Below are 19,340 nucleotides of genomic sequence, written 5' to 3' on the forward strand. Positions count from 1 at the left end.
TGCCGCAACAACTTCATGTTTAGACTTGTATCCTTTGTAACATGCTCCTTTGAATTCATTAACTTGTGCGTGGTATTCCTCCTAACTGAAGAACACTCCACTTTACTGACCACGATGAATAACATATCATATCATAGCAGTCATAAATTTAAGAGAGATGCAAAAATGATATACTACAAATCACACTAATGCTCTCTAAACTAGTATTGCACTGGATAGCCAAACCAACTAGTATTTCAAAAGCATGGATATTGTACCACATATCAAAATACAAGATAATATTCAAGAGTACTCATTACACATGATCTTGAGATAAAAAGACAACAAGTCATAAAGGACAGTATCTCTCATCATGTATACAGAAAGTAATGGACAATATGAACATAATTTGTGTAAAAGTGCTCTTAGATATTGAGTAACAATTGGCCCCAGAACTGTTAAAGTTATGCTCCCTAATTATTCTAGTGAATACATCATAGACATGACAATGTTTCTGAGATTTAAGCTAGCAAATAGAATTTGATCTAGTTCTTCAAAATTTAAGACATCATCATAGACATGGCTGCTATGCCAGCAAAGTGCACAAACTCTGAACATAACAAATAAGAAAGTGTCGAGGTAGGAGAACTGAATATCAGTTTGCAAAATAACTTCTCAGAGAAGCTAACATAACAATTTACCAATAGTGAAAGTAGTTTCACTACCAGTCCAATATGTCTACCAACAGTGAAACTCCTTTCACTATTGGTACTGTTGGGTGTAAAAAAATTGTTTTAGTTTCACGCACACGCCCAGAGAATCAAACCCATGACCTGCACAAAGTAAGAACGAACAAACCACTGTGTTACTCAAGAGTTTTCGATTGAATTTGTACTATCTATATTTATTAACATTATGTTGACTAAAATCCTAATACATATTTATTTAAATTTGAAAGAGTACCTTCACTGCCGGGTCAATAGGACGATCGACAGTGAAACTACTTTCACTGCCCACTTAATAAATCCACCGGCAGTGAAAGTAGTTTCATTGCCAGCCCAATATGTTCATCCAGTGTCTTTCAAAGAGCGTCGAACTTTCACTACTGGTTCTGATAGCAAAGCCACTTGAACATGTTCATGAGATTCTTGTTCTTGAATTGGTGGAAGAAGTTTGCACCCAAATGCCTCATGCACACCGTACTCTGCAAATCTGGCCACACGGGTCCAATCAAGCCATCGTTCGTTCTATTTTGCAGATCCACAATTGCCTTGAGAATTCCTGCATGCCAGTCATGTATAACGCACACATTCGGCCGAGCACCAACAATTATCATCCTCACACAGTACAGTAACCAATACCAATTGCTGGTGTTCTCACTCTCCACAAATGCAAAGGCCAACAATAGAATTTGATTGTTCCCATAAACCCCAATAGCAGTCAGGATCTATCCTATGAACTTACTGGTAAGGAAAGTATCGTCGATGCACAGGATAAGCCGACAATGCTTGAAAGCTTCGATACATACCCCTATTTCGAAGAAACATCACTTCATGATGTACTTGCCAGGTTTGGACAGCAATGTGTACTTATCAATATCATAATACGTTCCCGGGTTCTTTCGAGCAATGGTTTGCAGCAAATGTGGTAAATTATCATATGATGTTTCGTAGGTCTTGAACATCATCTCAATTACCTTCCTCTTTGCCCTTCATGCCTTGTTGTAGCTTATAGTGTGTTTGTACTCCTCCTCAATTTGCCTGATTATGGACCCTGGTTCGTAGTTCAGGTTGTTCACAATCTGGGCGTACATCACATTGGCGACAAAGGCTGAGGTGATATTTATGTGGCTGGGCTCAAGTTCATCCATCATGCAAGGGCGTACATCACATTGGCGATAAAGGTTGAGATGATATTTATGTGGTTGGGCTCAAGTTCATCCATCATGCAAATGTGGTCGACCACAATCGACACCTCCTAATAGTCAATCCACTTCTCCTTGAAGCCGTGCACCCGTCATGGGCAACCCTCATTCGCGCACTTCACATCATATTCCTTCTTGCTTGACTTGACAACATAAAATTATCGTTGAAGCGAGGTCACTCATTGAGTCATAACATCCTTCATGACCTGACTGGTAGGATATCTAGCACCTTAGTTCACCTCATTCTACGTATACTCTCAGGCCACTTGATTCCCCTCATTCACTACAAGGTTGTTAAAGTTTGTATTGTTCCAATCCGTGCGAACCAGAGCATCGTCCTCATCATCTGAGATATCATACTCAGGAGTTTCATCAGCCTGAAGATCATCTTGCTCCATCTATTCAATTAGAGAAGGGATCTGTCCCCCCTCGTCTGCCTCACCGGTCGGTTCAGTTGGATAATCCGATGACTGTACAACATCCAGATCGACATCTTCATCATACACTTCCTCATCACCCTCCTCATCTGCGTACCCTCCACTTTGCATCTCCGTAACTGCCTCCTTATTCTTCCATTGCACAAGCAACATAGGAGGCTAACCTCTGTGCACAACATCCTGCGGGTACCTCTTCCATACTTCATCTTCCCAAAGCGGGAACACCTTCCAGTATACACCTTCTCTGAAACGGTTGCCCACAATGCTAATGGTCATCTCTTGAACCTCTATGTCTATTTTGAAACCCCGCATCACCAGGCATACAAATATCCAACACTTTTGTGTATTGGTCTGAATATACCCTTATCCATTGACTTAAATACAGACAGTAGTACACCTTCTGGACCATATAAGATTTCACTATCCCCGTAAAAAATCATAAACTGCCACATATCCGATATACCTAGCAACCATCGGCAAAAACTATGACATTATTGCGACAGAACAGAAAGAATCATGTTAAACTACATCTACAATGCAAAATTCATTACAAGCGTAGTCCAACATGTAATCTATACTGTAACAACATATTCTCGTTTCACTACATCAAACACATCTAAATCCTATATCTATCATATCAATTATGACTACACTATGTCTAAATCTTACATCTAATATCTAACATATGTCTAAATACTATATCTAATTGCTAAAATATACGTATAAACATGATCTAATTGTTGAACTATATTTAACCTTAATTCTAAAACTAGATCTACATTTTAACCTACGTCTACTAGCTATCCTACCAGGTTTGTAAAACAAAATCTAGATCTAACATCTAACCTATGTCAAAACCTAGTACTAGTTGTTATTCTACCGGGTTTGTTAAAAAATAGGAACAAAATTTACCTCTTTTTTCCAGCAGAGCTTCACCGCACAAATCTCCCTCCCCTCCCCACTCCTCCCCCTCTCCTCTCGGCTGAATGAGAATAAAATGAGATGCTGATGTCAGCAGGGCCGGCCACGCCAACCTAAATACTCAAAAGCTCGTCCGCTGAACAGGCGAGACCTTTTGGGTGAGCCCGCGTGGCACCGTAGTCACGAAGGTCTCGCTGTTCAACAGACGAGACTTTATGGGCCCCAGCTACTGTAAATTTAATAACTGAAGAGAGTAAGATCTCGTCCATTCTTAGAAAGACGACGGAGTATACTTATTATTTTTCAAACGGACATATAATCTTAAAATATTTCAATATATATATATATATAAAATTCGAGTTTTTTTTACAGGAAACAATCCACCCATCGGAGTCACTCCAGGAAAGAATTCCCGAAGGCCGGAAGGACAGCCAGCCACACAATGTCTGTGTACCTGCACCACGTTCGCGTCCAGGTGAAGCCGGCCGAGCCATTTGAGCGACCCCATCGTCCACACCACGCGACCGCCCGGGCTGACGTGTCCACTCCACCTTTCACGCTCCCGTCTGGACACTTCACCTCGCTCATGAATTCTCTCGCTTTCCCTCGCTGCCCGTCACCACTGACGCCCGCCTCCATTCCCGTCCCTTCGGCGCGTATAAAGATTCGTCGCTCGCGGCGGGCAGGAGCAGCCAACCACCACCTCTCCCAGCGGAGCTCCTCCCGGATCGTCGCCATGGCAGCCGCCGCACCGGCAAGGTGAGTATGCCAAGTCGCGGGGCGGAATCCTGTGTGTGTCATCCTATACTGGCCAGTCAGATTCTTGGCTGAATTTTTTAACGGAGTTTTTTCTTTCTCCGTGGTAACCTGTGCAGCTCCGTGAAGGAAGTGCTCCCGTCTCCCCTGACTTCCGCCTCCGAGCCCCCTTCCCTTTTCGATGGCACCACCAGGTAGGTTTAATCGACGTAGCAATTGCAAATTTCCCCTTGCCCGCAGATCAGGAGATTAAAGTTAACCTTTTTTGCGAACGGATTAACCCCTTTTTTGGGGTCTGTTGAAGGTTGTACGTTGCGTATCATTGCCCGTACGCGCAGCGCGCTTGGATTGCCAGGAACTGCAAGGTACCAGACTACCAGTGTTCTTTAATTTGCCGAGGCTGTTCTTTTAGTGTCTAGTGCTGAGAAAAAAATCGAATCTTTTGGTGTTTCCCTTCTTTTGTCCAGGGTTTGCAGGATAAGATCAAGATAGTCGCGATCGATCTGGCAGACAGGCCTGCTTGGTACAAGGAGAAGGTTTACCCAGAGAATAAGGTGTGTATGGTTTACATGTTCCCCCTCTGTACTCCCATGTAGAATCATTTACAGTTTATGTTGGTTAAGGAAGATATTTCTGCCATGTTCCTCTTCATGTACATTTACCTTTCCTTTTTGATAGGTGCCTTCCCTGGAGCACAACAATCAGGTGAAAGGAGAGAGCTTGGATTTGGTTAAGTACATTGACAGCAATTTCGAAGGCCCGTCGTTGCTTCCTGATGTAAGACAAATATATTCGATCGACATCAGTGTAATGCTCGCAAAAATGCAGTAATTTATCACAAGTGTTAACGTCTGAGTTCGTAAATTGGTAGGATTCTGCAAAGAAGCAGTTCGCTGAGGAGCTGCTTGCGTATACCGACGAGTTCAACAAAGCACTATACTCTTCCATAGTTTCCAAGGGAGATGTATCCCAAGAAACTAGTAAGATAACTTAGTTAGTTAGGTGTTTTACTGATTCGAAAGGTTGTAGTTTGTATCCACATACTAATTTCTCATGCATTATCTTTCCATCAGTCGCTGCTCTGGATAAAATAGAAGCTGCTCTGGGAAAGTTCAGCGATGGTCCGTTCTTCCTTGGTCAGTTCAGCTTGGTATGTCGCTAGAGTGAGGGAATTATTTCCCCTGAATTGTATTTCAATTATCTATTTGAGAAATAATTTTTGTTAGGAATTGTTGTTGACATGTGGTTTTTCTATGATGCTTGATATTCAGGTGGACATTGCGTATGTCCCATTTATTGAAAGATTTCAGATTTTCTTTTCCAACATAAAGAACTACGATATCACAAAGAGCAGACCCAACCTTCAGAAGTTCATCGAGGTAATTCAGACTGATGTTAAATAAGCTTTATATTAATAGTACACACATTGTTTGGAAGACCCCTTTTCCTCCTGAAAATGTTCTATAGCCCATTCCAAACCAATTTTTCTTGAGGAGAACTCTTAACTCATAATTGATATGTTTCAGGAAGTGAACAAGATTGACGCATATACACAGACTAAACAGGAGCCTCAATTGTTGCTTGAGCACACAAAGAAGCGTCTTGGGGTAAGATATTTCATACCTTTTCTGCCTTGTTCTCTTTGATCCGCCAATTTCAAATCATATGACCCCCTTCAGTCAAAAAAATCATATGACCGCCGTTTTTAACTTGCAGATTGCCTAAACTTGTGACCAAGGATGGAACTCTTGTCGGTGGACTACCAGCATAGTAGATGGAAACTCATTCGTGTGCTTGCATGTTATATGCTTTGTTTTCTAATAAGACATGGCCTTCTGTATTGACCGTGCGTTTGAAAATAAACTAGTTGTGCGAACGGGCAGGTAGCCCGATGGCAAGCCGCATGGGAGCGGCAGCGCCCGCCGGGGTTCGAATCTCGGTGTCGCACTTCTCTTTTAAAATGGCCTCCAACAAAGGTCCTGGGTAAAGAGGCCCAGTAATTAAAAAATTAAAATAAACTAGTTGTCCTGATATTACAGTTTAGTAGTATATCGTTGTTACTGTGAGTGAAGGATTGAAAGGGGATGTAGTGACGTTGTTTAGTTAAAATGTTGAAGAGTTCAATGGATCAGTGTTGCTCTCCTACGGTTAGACATAGAAACTTGTATTTAATAGTAGCTCGTGAGGTAATATATAGAGTATAAGATAATAATGACTTTATATTTTTAACACCTCTTAAATACAAGACGTATGCAATAGCGATAAAAGTAATAAATAACCATAAAAAACATAAGATTAAAATACACATAGGAAAAAATAATCTAACTATGAAAGTATTGTGGTCATTTGTGAAAACTACATGAAAATAGAGACATCAATCTGCTGTGGCAGGATGGCTAACTTTAGCATACAGTTATGAGAATATTATTAGAGTAAAACAATACTTTCTAAGAAGGACGCCGAACGTCACTGAAGTGCATGAACGAAAGCTAATGTGAAGAAGCTTCAAAAATTGTGATGGCAAATTATCCGAGTGTTGTCATCGGCGTTTTCGAGGATAACCCAGAGTCCCTGACAACCTGCAGCATTGGTGTTATACCAGTATCACCAGCTATCTGGAACTGGAAGCATATATATACATACACACATTAGCTAAATAGCTACAGTATAATTATGGGGTCATTCTCTAATCGAGATATCGGAAGCTAAGTCATAAAAACGTTGCGACCGTTCAATTAATAGAGAAAAAAATAAATCAAAATATCATTTATAGTAAGTAAGAGTGTATTGTAAGAGAGAGATATCTTAAGAAAAAACTAAGAAACTTAGGAGTTAGATTTTCTAAACCTATAAATAGAGGGGTAGAGTTACGAGAGAACTTAAAACAGCCATTTGAGCCTTTGGTGTCACACATTTGAGAGTTTAGAACTAGAGTTTTAAAGGAGAGAAGAATGAGTGCTTAGCATATGTGAGAATTTTTAAGAGATATATCTTTATAATCCGTCTAAAATATAGCTGATTTTTTTTTAGTAATGAAGTTTATATTTTTGCATATGATTGAGTTTTCCTCTTTCTAGTTTCCCTCTATTGTTTCTCTTACAAGTTTGCGAGTTTTTGGGTTCTGGTTCCGGTTTTGATTTTCGTTTTTGTTTTTGGATGAAATTTCAACATCTTTTGAGGTCATTTTTGTTGTTGTTAGAGGTATAAAATTCACATACATACGTTTATGTGATAGGGTCTTAAATTCACTTACCTCTAGACAATCAATTTGGAGAATTTCGTTGTTTGGTGTTCATTTTTTCTTGTTTCTTTGCAAGTTTGATCTTTCGAGTGCTAAGATATATGGATTGATTTAAAATGGAGCTTATGGTTCATATACCATCCGTAGAGTCATGTTGTCTTGATTTTCTTTTGTTAAAATTTCTCTCTATTTTTGCTCTCGTTTGGGTTTTGAGATATATTAGGTGATCCAAATAGGAGAATACCGTCGATTTCAAAAAACATTATTAAAACGTCTATTTATCTCATTTTAGTCACCAATCTCGTTCTCAGAATCTGTGCTAGCAACACGAACGGTACAAGAGCTCCCTTGTAAGCTAAGATGAGGTACTTCCAGTAGACGCAAAACCCCACCTTGCCTTTCTTCCTTTCTTCGTCCTGCACCAGCTGCCCACATTAGCATTCCCTTCGTTTCATTAGCTTTTTCTTTCTTCTCACCTGATGACGGTGACCTGGAAAGCTTCGCTATGCCACTGGAAAGGAGGCCTCGTTACCTCCATTCACGGCATTGATCGCGTCCAATGATGTAAGAGCATCCTTGTGAGCACCAACTAGCTCCTTGAACTCTTCCCCTGAACCCAGTATTTCATCGTATTTTCCAGCTTGTGCTATTCTCCCATCTTTCATGACCTACATTACAAGCTTTGTAAGAAGAGGCATCCATTAATGGTAATGAATATACATGAAAAAATTACCAAGGAATTCTCACAAGAATGAGATCAGCAGTAGGTAGGAATTCAATCTGATGAGTGACATAAACCACTGTTTTTGAAGCCAAATCGCTAAGCAAGCATTCCTGCACAGTAAAAGGTAACAAACTTAACAGTGTGTTCTCAAACTTCTATTGAACGAACATAAAATATGAAGCTTAAGCAGAATTAATCATGTACCTTAAAAAGGCGGGATCCTGTATGCGCATCAACTGCACTGAATGGATCGTCGAACAAATAGATGTCGGCATCCTGATACAAAGCGCGGCTATCTGAATTCATTGCTTCTGCCTCGCTCTCTGATGACCGTCTGGTCACCGAATGGCAAGATCTCCAGGTCCTTCTTCAGCGAGCATGACTCAAGAACCCTGTCATACTTTTCTCTATCCATTTCCTTGCCAAACATTATATTGTCCTTATTTTTGCCGCTCTGTATCCATGCCGACTGGCTAACATATGCCGTCGTCCCACAAGTCTGAACCTCACCTGATAACTTTGGAATCGCACCAAGAATGCAAGATAACAAGCTCGATTTACCGGAGCCGACCGCCCCACAAAGTGCAACACGCATGCCTTGCCGAGCTTGGAAGTTCAGGTCCTTCAGTGTTGGGACTTCAGGTGAGGCTTCCCTGTGTTAAACATAGTAATCTATCTCTAATCATAGAAGGTCTATCTCTATTCATAGTAGGACATCCCAATCCGTTAGGAGCTGCGTCTCCGTATCATACGTGAGTCCGTTTGGCCACGGTTGTAATCCTCTCCATGTATTTGCCTATATATATGAGAGAGCAATGACCCTATGGGGCATACAGCGCCAACCATATTAACATGGTAACAGAGCCACGAAATTTTCTTTGACGATGTCTTCTTCTTCCTCCTCCACCACCGCCGCCGCCATCTCCGGCTCCGCTGCTTCCATGACCTTTGCCCCTATTCCGATCCACCATGCCGTTACCATTCGCCTTACCAAAACCAATTATCTCCTATGGCGCGCCCAACTTCTTCCGTACCTGCGGAGCACGAAGCTTATAGGCTTCCTCGATGGATCCTCGGCCGCACCACCGCAGCAAGTCGCCTCGTCGACTGCTCAGGGCGCCGAGCTCATACCCAACCCGGCATATGACCGGTGGTATGATCAAGATCAACAGGTCCTCAGTGGTCTTCTTTCGTCGATGACTGAAGATATTCTTTTAGATGTTGTCTCTGCTACGACCTCTAAAGAGGCATGGGACACCCTACGACGTATGTTCTCCTCCGCCACTCGTGCCCGATCCGTTCAGGTTCGAGTGGAGCTCGCCACCACCAAGAAGCGTGATCTATCTGCTGCCGACTACTTCCGCAAGATCAAGAGTCTAGCCTCCGAGCTGGCTGCAGCTGATGTTCCCCTTCGTGATGATGAAGTTATTGCTTATCTTCTGGCTGGTCTTGGTCCGGATTATGATCCATTTGTCACATCCATGACCACCAAGAACGAGGCACTAACCCTAGACGACGTCTACTCCTATCTGATGGCGTTCGAGGCACGGCAACTTCAACACCAGGCTGAGACGCGCTTCAATGTTGGCGCTACTGCCAACTTCGCAGGACGCGGCGGCCAGCAGCACAATCGCAGGCGCGACGGGCTGTCTGGCCGGAACCGCGGGCGTGGTGGTCCGCAACCTGGCCGGACCCGTGGCCCTACTCACCCTCCTGCCTACGACCGGCCCAAGCGCACACCGTGTCAGATCTGTGGGCGCGCCAATCACACAGCGGTCAAGTGCTGGTATCGCATGGACGAGTCCTATCAGGAGGAACAACCCTATGCTGCCATGGCCACCACTTCATCGTACAAGGTGGACCCCAACTGGTATACCGACACGGGGGCTACGGATCACATCACTAGTGATCTAGATCATCTCGCCTTGCGCGAACAATATCATGGTGGAGAAACGGTGCAAGTTGGCAATGGAGCAGGTTTGCGAATTATGCATATTGGTTCATGTTCTATTAATACTGCTACTCGTCCTCTTGCATTGGATAATGTTCTTCACGTACCTGAAATTTCTAAACATCTCTTATCCGTTCATAAGCTTTCACGTGATAATAATGTCTTTTTTGAATTCCATCCTTCTTATTTTCTCATAAAGGATCGAGCAACGAAGCAATTGCTCCTGGCAAGAAGGTCTGAATCCGGTCTCTATCCCATTAAGCCCTCCGAAGTTGAGTTTATCAAACAAGCCCACGTCAGTGTCAAGGTGCGGCCGGATCAGTGGCATGCTCGGTTTGGCCACCCCTCTACCCAAGTCGTCAAGTCTATTTTGAGTCTTCATAGTCTTCCATGTGTCAAGAAGTCATGTTCTTCAGTTTGTAATGCCTGTCAACTAGCCAAAAGTCATCAACTTTCTTACAATAATGCTGTTCATCGTTCTTCTTCGCCACTAGAACTTATTTTTTCCGACGTCTGGGGTCCCGCCCCAAAATCTGTTGGTGGTTACAAGTATTACATTAGTTTTATTGATGACTTCAGTAAATTTACCTGGATTTACTTGATGCATGATAGAACTGAGGTTCAGCGCATATTTTTACAGTTTCAGGTTCATGTAGAACGACTCCTTGATACAAAGATTAAGCGAGTTCAATCAGATTGGGGTGGGGAGTACCAGAAACTTCATAATCAGTTTTTTCGTTCTCTTGGTATAGGCCACCAAGTTTCATGCCCACATACCCACCAACAAAATGGTTCCGCCGAACGCAAACACCGACATATAGTTGAGACCGGTCTTGCTCTTTTAGCTCATGCTGCGATGCCTATTAAATTTTGGGATGAAGCTTTTTTGACAGCCACATATCTTATTAACCGGCTACCCACACGTGTCATTGACAATTTGTGCCCCCTAGAACGCCTGCTCAAAGTCCCACCAAATTATAACATGCTTCGCATTTTTGGTTGCGCCTGCTGGCCTAATCTTAGACCCTACAACCAGCACAAACTCGCTTTTCGATCCAAAGCCTGTGTGTTCCTTGGATATAGTGCCCTTCATAAGGGATACAAATGTCTTGATATGGATTCCGGTAGGGTGTATGTCTCACGGGATGTTATATTTGATGAATCACTTTTCCCTTTCTCCACTAGTCCTTCATCTAGCGTTGATCCTAATCACCCAACCAACGCACCGGACAGTAGTAGTTTTGATATGGACATTAATCCTATGCATGTTTCGCTTCCTGTTAACTCTGTGGTTATAGCTCCCTTAGATGCAGAAGATCCCCGGGACCAGGCGCTCGGATCACCTCCGGGATCGACGCTGATATTCCCTGATGCTGACGCTTCGGCGCTGACTCCAGATTCGGACCTGGCTACCTCGGGGTCGCCTCTGTGTGCTCCACGCGGCGTGTCCCCTGCGGCCCGGACACCTCCTACTGCTGGGCTGTCGCATGCCCGGCCGGCCCTTCCCTCGACTACGGCGCCTCAACCGGATCCTCCTGCCTCGACTGCTGCGGTTAACCAATTGGATGCCAGCGCGCCGGCTCCTCACGCTCACAAGTACGGGACGCGCCTGCAGCACAATATCCGACGCCCGAAAATTCGTACCGATGGGACGGTAACATATTCTGCTATCCGGACATCCGATGTTGAACCTACTTCTCATACTACTGCCATGGCAAATCCCCTCTGGCGCGCAGCAATGCAGGCTGAATTTCAAGCTCTTGTGAAAAACAAGACGTGGCATCTAGTACCTCCGCGTGCTGGCCTCAACAAAATTGATTGCAAGTGGATTTTTAAACTCAAACACAAAGCGGATGGCTCCATTGATCGGTATAAAGCACGCTTGGTTGCAAAGGGCTTCAAACAACAGTATGGAGTTGATTATGATGATACGTTTAGCCCCGTGGTTAAACCGACCACCATCCGGATTCTATTATCTCTTGCTGTATCCCGTGGTTGGTCTCTACGGCAAATTGATATTCAGAATGCATTTTTGCATGGTCACCTTCATGAGGATGTCTATATGAAACAACCCCCTGGTTTTGAGGACTCGAATCACCCTCATCATCTTTGCAAATTGGACAAGTCTCTTTATGGCCTTAAACAGGCCCCACGTGCCTGGTTTTCTCGTCTCAGTGGCACACTTATGCAGTTGGGTTTTCATGCTTCCAAGGCTGATGTTTCCCTCTTCATTTTCAATAAAGGAGACATTCAGATGTATATTCTCATCTATGTTGATGACATCATAATTGTAAGCTCTTCATCATCGGCTACGGATCGTCTTCTTTCCCAATTGCAAAATGATTTTGCGGTAAAAGATCTTGGCCCTCTTGGCTACTTTCTTGGTATAGAAGTACACCACACTTCTACGGGACTTGTTCTGACTCAACACAAATATATACAAGACCTCCTGAAGCGCACCAATATGCTATCATCTAATGGTGTTCCGACTCCTATGCTGCCTAGCGCCAAGTTGTCATTAACAAGTGGAGACCCCCTCTCGGCTGAAGATACAACAAGGTACCGCAGTGTTGTGGGAGCTTTACAATATCTTTCATTAACTCGGCCGGATATATCCTTCTGTGTCAACCGTGTCTGCCAGTTCCTTTCTGCACCAACAACTGTTCATTGGGCGGCCGTCAAACGCATATTGCGTTATCTTCACGACACATCTGATCTCGGCTTATGCATCAACAAGTCTACCTCATCCTTATTGAGTGCATTCTCGGATGCGGATTGGGCCGGTAATCCGGATGATAGACGCAGTACAGGAGGATATGCTATCTTCTTTGGAGGCAATCTTGTGTCTTGGAGCTCTCGCAAGCAACCGACTGTGTCTCGCTCAAGCACTGAGGCCGAATATAAAGCGGTTGCTAATGCTACCGCCGAAATCATCTGGATCCAAGTATTGCTGCGAGAGCTTGGGATCTCTCAACTTCGTGCGCCTAGCTTGTGGTGCGACAACATTGGGGCTACTTACTTGTCTGCTAATCCGATTTTTCATCGGCGCACGAAACACGTCGAGGTTGATTATCATTTTGTTCGGGAGCGTGTTGCCTCTCGCCAACTCGAGGTCCGTTTTATCTCCTCCAAAGATCAGGTGGCTGACATCATGACGAAGCCACTGCCCTTGACTGCCTTTGGTCAGTTCCGACGCAATCTGAACTTATTTTCCCGACGTCCAGATTGAGGGGGGTGTTAAACATAGTAATCTATCTCTAATCATAGAAGGTCTATCTCTATTCATAGTAGGACATCCCAATCCGTTAGGAGCTGCGTCTCCGTATCATACGTGAGTCCGTTTGGCCACGGTTGTAATCCTCTCCATGTATTTGCCTATATATATGAGAGAGCAATGACCCTATGGGGCATACAGCGCCAACCATATTAACACCCTGGAGAAGCAACCATTGTTGACGTTGATTGCAATGTCGGAGCTACCGCTTGGCAGCCTCTGCACAGCATCACTCGGCAGCTCCTCGAGGCATAGAAAGGATACTATCCTGTCAAGAGACACCTTGGTCTGAATCACCATTGAGGTAGTGTCAGGAGGACGTATATCGGTTCCTGCAGCACGCGGAATGTGGCCAATGCAGATAGCACCTTCCCTGACTCCAATGGTATCCCCATGAGCATGCAAGCTCCGAAGGTCACCACAGCAACGAAGGTCGGGGTCCCCCAGAACACGAAGGTGACCGTGGCCGATGTTTAGAGGTATTTCTTTAGCCAATTCGTCTCCGTCTTCCTCAGCACGATGATCTTGGACAAGAATTTCATCTCCCATCCCTGCAGCTTTAGAATCCTCATGTTGTGCAGGATCTCGGACGTCGCCTTCATCCTGACGTCCTTGCAGTCCATCAGCTTCTCCTGGAACTTCTCCTGCATTTTTCCCGCAGGCACATTGGCAAGCATGATGACCACGGTGGCGCCGAGCGCAGCAAGCGAGGCGAGCCCGAGGGTGGAGTACAGGATGAACATTGCCATGCCGACTTGTATCGGTACCAGCCAGAGGTCGTGCATGAACCATGCGAAGATCCCGACGCGATCGGCATCGACGCTGATGATGTTAACCATCTCACCACTCGTGCGAATCTGCCTCGATTGGCTGGAAAGCGCGAGACTCTTCTCGTACACGACAGCGACGAGCGCCGACCGCGCGCGTATCCCGGCTTGCTGCAGGCGGAAGAACCAGTGCCGTTGCGACAGGCACTCAAACACCTTGGCGACAATGAAGGCCAGGACAAGGAGCCACCCCTTGCTAGCGTACCTCTCGTCGCCGTTGAGGTACTGCACCAGGGAGTCTATAAGGTACGGGCCAACGTGGGTGGCGACGTTGTAGACCAGCGCGTAGAATGCGGTCACAGCGACGTGCCACCACACGGTGCGCACCAGGGCCTTGGTGAGCTTGAACGCCGTGACGACCTTCCGGCTGGAGCTATCGCCGTCGCCGGTGAGCGTCTCGAGGTTGGCCTTGAACTGCGGGAGTAGGCCGGCAACGCTGTCGCCAGCTTCGAGGCCCGGGACATCCTCCAAGCCGAGGGTATTTGAGAAATCAAATTGGAATGTGACTTAGTTTACTTATGATAAGTAATTGATATTGTTATTTATTTGGTTGATGATCTTAAATTTTTATGAGTTTTGATGTGATTTGAATTAATTTGAGATTTCATTTGAGTATATTGATTATGGACTAATTGAAATTGGAGTTGATTATATGTGTTTGCTTGTTTTATGATGTATAAGTGATGAATACAACTTAGCAGTCGATGGCGGGATAATCGGGGCTAAGCGGAGTGCTTGGTGTCAGACGATCAAATAGGCCAGACGGAGTCAAGGGTGATCCTAACTGAACACGTGGAGGTCAAGCAAAGCATTGAAGGCGGATGGAGACGGTGTATTGACAAAGTAAAGCGAAGTGAATGCCGGTGCAAGTGACAAGGTGACCCAAGGGATCGGGAGTGGGAGAGACTTGCCGGCGGTCAGGATCGCATAACGAAGTACACGCGTCGACATCGAAGCGCTTTCTTAAGGTGTAAGCAAGGCAGTGAGTCACGCTTTGAGAAGCGTGCAGACGGTTTCGCGGTTTGACCTCAAAATCGTGGAAGGACTGGAGGAGTATGTGGCATCATCGCGAAGCTTGCGTCATGACGAAGTTAAGTCGTGAAAGCGCCACGGCCATCCGATTAATGGAGAAGAAAATAAACCAAAATACCCTCAGTGGTAGGAGTAAACTACAAGAGATGAATATTTTGGGAAAAAAGCTAGAAAACTTAGGGATCAAGTTTCCTAGGCCTATAAATAGAGGGGTAGGATTATGAGAGAGTTTGAATCAGCCACTTGAGTCCCTCTTGTGCCATCCATTTGAGAGCTTAGAGCTAGGATTTTAGAGGAGAGAAAGATGAATGCTTAGCCTATGTAATAGTGAGAGTTTTGAGAGATAAATCTTTGTAATATGTCTAAAATATGACTGACCTCTTTGAGTAATAAAGTTTATATTTTTGCATATGCTTGAATTCCCCTACTTCTAATTTTCCTCTATTGGTTCCCTTGCAAGTTTGCAAGTTTTTCAGTTTTTCTATTTTGATTTTTTGTTTTGGTTTTTGTGCTGAAATTTTAGCACCTTGTAAGGTCATTCTTCTTGTTGCTAGATGCATAAAATTCATATACACACGCTTGTGTGATGAGATCTTGAATTTACTTACCTCTAAACAATCAACTTGAAGAGTTTCGTTGCTCGGTGATCATCTTTCTTGTTTCTTTGCAAGTTGTGATCTTTCGAGTGCTAAGACATATGGATTGATCTTAAATGGAACCTACGGTTTATATACCATCAGTGGAGTCGTGTTACCTCGATTTTCTCTTGTTAAAATTTCTCTCTGTTTTTTTTGCTTGAGTTTTGAAGTGCGTTGGGTGATCCAAATAGGAGAAGGCCATTAATTTTGCAAGAAATTTGTTGAGGCGCCTATTCACCTCCTCTAGTCGCTAATCTCGCTCCTACAGTCTTCCTGTGGCCGACAGCGAGCAGGGGCGCCATCCACGAGAAGCTGATCACGCAGAGGAAGCTAGCGCCAGTGAATATGGACACGTCGGTGGCGCTGCTGCTGCTGTTCTCATCGATCGTCTCGCACACACTGTTCAGCAGAGGCTCCTCGAAAGCATGGCCGTCGCGTCCATTCCTCCTTCCAAAGAACCCGACGCAGAGTAGAACCACTGCTACAATAACAGAGACGGCGTCGAGGGCCCACAACTGAACGGGCACGGAGAGCCCGTCAAAGCTCGTCGCCGCGTGGATGGCGACGGCGATGACGGAGAGCAGCATATAGAGCGCCCACCAGAGCCTGAGCAGCACGGGGAACTGCTCCTGGTGCCGCTCCCCCTGCCCAAAGTCGAACTGCAGGTACGCGGCTAGAAACAGCCATGCCACCGCGCGCACTGCTGTGTCCACCTGGTCCGCGACGGTGTTGTGTGACCACCCAGCGCCACCGTCCACGTACCACGAGTACGCGGCGAGCAGGACCTCGAACGCCGCCAGAGCCCACGTGGTGCGGATCGCGATCCCCTAACACCAAAACCTGATTACACCGTGGCGGGCATCTCCCTCTACTTCCGTGTCCTTGGCGCGGCCGGCGGAGAGGCTGCAACGGTAGAAGAGAAAGCACCCCGCGACTGCAAGCGCAAGGATGAGGTGGACTGCCGTGTTCACACCGTGGAGGAAGATGTAATACCCGAGTTTTGGGTAATGTAATGTGAATCGTTTAATACGAAAATTATGAAAGAAATGACAATGTCGACGAATGGGCGAAATGTGGTTTTTCTGAATCGTAGCTCGGATGAGCAATCGGAGATCACGGATGTGTAGATCTCATCGAGACAAATCTATTTTACTATTTAAACATTCATTTTGAATACCCTAGATCCGTAGCCATCCCAATAAACTTAGACCGTTGGTTTAAATGACAAAAATGACCAACACCGATCGTTGCCTATGTAACCCCGAGCCTGAGCCATGCTCGATCGAATCCAAGCCCAGACCGGCCCAAGACCTAATCCTAGCTGCCGAACATCCACCGCCCCGCCTGATCGCCGGAGCTGACCGTCGTTGTCCACTGGTGCCGACCGCGCCGACTCCACCTCACCGTTGTGGCTCAGCCCTTGCACCGCTGTCCTACGCCGCCCCTGCATCAAGCCCGTGCCATCGGTCAATCACCGCCGTGCCGCACCGTCGATCGGTCACCGCCGCGTTGCACCGTCGTCTCCATTGTCCACCAACTGCTGCTCGCTGCGGCCTCGGTGCAGAGAAGAAGCAAGCACCGGGAGGAAGCAATGAAGAACAGAAAGGAGAAAGAAGAAAAAAGAAAGAAAAGGAAAAAAGAGAAAAGAGAAGAGGGATTTCACGGATTCGTTCCAAATTCGTGGTTCACGTTAAAAGGTTAACCTCTAATTAGTCCCTAGAGTATTGTGGATTCATTTGGACGGAGGATTTGCCGTCGAAATTAGTAACCAGTATAACGATTTTGGTATGTGATAATTATGCCAATTTATTCATCGAAATTCATGGATTAAACCGCAAAGAATCTCAATATAGCGCCAAAACAAAAGTTGTAGGCCTGGTCGAAATCTTTCCAATGGCATTGGTCTCTTTCAATTTGGATAAGCAGTTTGGGAGTTAACACCAAAACAGTACCGTTGTTCGGAACCGAAAACCTGAGCAATAGTTTGTTCTTTTTAAATCTGGGCGCGATAGAGATGGAATTCGAGTTTTCGCGCAACATGAAAGTTGTAGATAATTTTCTCTATATGCTCCAGATATATTTATTTGCCATATTTAGATAAGCAGATTGAAAGATATAGCCAAAACAGTGCAGAGCCATCAACAAGCCTACTTGTGTTCTGGCGGTTCGACCGCGAGCATAGCGGTCAGACTGCCAATCGTGCAGAGAGTTTTGGGGTTTTGAGGAATTCTCACGGTCGGACCGCTCGAGGTCACGGTCAGACCTCCCGGGGTCACGATCAGACCGCGAGACAGGGCCATCAAACCGCCCGCGGAAAGAGATCCTTTTTAGGTAGTGTGCGTTTTGGCGATCAGACCGTCAGGAGGGGTTTTTCTGGCAAAGGGGGGGGGGGGAGGTTCTAAGTGCGTCTCTTTGAGGTTCGACTAGAGAGCGTAGTCCAAGCATCCAATGTATAGTCACGTGGATATTTTGGAAGAGATTTTGAGTACGATCTTGTTCAACAGGTTTTGGAAGTGTCGGTGTTAGCGGTGCAAAACCGACTTCTCATCACGGTTAAGGCAAGTGCATGACGAATCTGTGCTTTGACACAAATTTGCTTGTTGGTTGTTTCTACTTATTCCTTTCAATTGCGGTCATCCAATATTCGACTCTTCTTATGATCATGTGACTCGAGTTCGAGAATGTTTTTAAGTCAAGTTTTTTCAGTTACAGTTGTTCTATTTATCTATCAATCATGGTTCGGTGTTCCGGAAAATTTGGTTATGATGTTCATGATCCTATGAGTAAATGTTGGCCCCACTTGCTCAGCTTTACCCGTAAACGCAAAAGGAGAATCCGGATGGTCCGTATCGACAGAAACTATCATCTTACTGGTGTTCTTAGACGGAAATTTATATTGTCCGTCGCAGATGAAAACTAATATCTTATTATTGTTTCCAAGAAAAAGGGAAAACTCAGTATTTCTTGTTCTTTATTGACGCTGTTGATGCGTCTGTTCTTCCGGTTTTATATTGTACTTGCTGAGTGTTTTTACCCACTCTTATGTTTCATTTGATTTTTAAGTAACAATGATCACGGCATGTGTGGAAGGGGGGAATAGCATCACGTAGTAACAATTATCACACTTACATCATTTAGTAATTGTCTCTGTCACACTCTATTGTCATAGTTAACTTAGTTGGTTGCAGCTTGTGGCTGCTTCGGTGTAAGGTATCTGATTCATATGTTGCATCAGGTACTATTTTTAAATGGTTATGTTTACTTTTCGTTTATGGTGTATGTGTAGATTTTGCTTGTGCAGGGAACCGATAGTTTTAAGGGAGAAACCCAAGGCGTTACAGTAGAGCGCGACTCCAGGGAGAAGACGAGGGATTGTTCAACGACTGGCGTTGCCACCATCACGGCCGCGGCGGTCGAGGGTTTGGGCGTCTGCAACGGGTGGTTCAGTGAGGCGTTGGGCGGGACATGCGAGGGCTTATATAGCCCACATGGCTTCGGCGCACCAGTGATCGACGACGACGCAGCACTTGCGGTCAAAGGGGACTGCGGCCTGTAGGTGCTCGGCTCCTTCGGGTGCAAGACACCGCCAGCCACCCCCACCCGCTCGACTCCTCACATTACAACTTACACTCGGTG

At 45.2% G+C, this 19,340-nt stretch overlaps 1 protein-coding gene, 1 non-coding gene and 1 pseudogene across 2 annotated transcripts; 2 read left to right on the top strand and 1 right to left on the bottom strand.

Annotated features, from left to right (window-relative positions):
• The first annotated feature begins 3,673 nt into the window (after positions 1–3,673).
• Positions 3,674–5,915, top strand: LOC133912213 (protein IN2-1 homolog B). Its single transcript, XM_062354825.1, has 10 exons — positions 3,674–4,020; positions 4,137–4,211; positions 4,322–4,382; positions 4,485–4,571; positions 4,696–4,794; positions 4,889–4,997; positions 5,091–5,167; positions 5,289–5,396; positions 5,544–5,624; positions 5,734–5,915. The coding sequence occupies exons 1-10, from the start codon at positions 3,704–3,706 to the stop codon at positions 5,740–5,742; spliced, it is 1,023 nt and encodes a 340-aa protein (XP_062210809.1). The 5' UTR covers positions 3,674–3,703; the 3' UTR covers positions 5,743–5,915.
• A 1,621-nt stretch (positions 5,916–7,536) lies between these two features.
• LOC133910501 (ABC transporter C family member 3-like) lies at positions 7,537–17,154 on the bottom strand (annotated as a pseudogene).
• On the top strand, positions 9,389–9,528 carry LOC133913905 (small nucleolar RNA Z247). The gene has a single exon (XR_009909140.1). It is a non-coding gene; the product is annotated as a small nucleolar RNA Z247 (small nucleolar RNA).
• Positions 17,155–19,340: the final 2,186 nt, after the last annotated feature.

The sequence above is a fragment of the Phragmites australis genome, chromosome 3 (genome assembly GCF_958298935.1).
Source record: "Phragmites australis chromosome 3, lpPhrAust1.1, whole genome shotgun sequence".
Lineage (NCBI taxonomy): Eukaryota > Viridiplantae > Streptophyta > Magnoliopsida > Poales > Poaceae > Phragmites > Phragmites australis.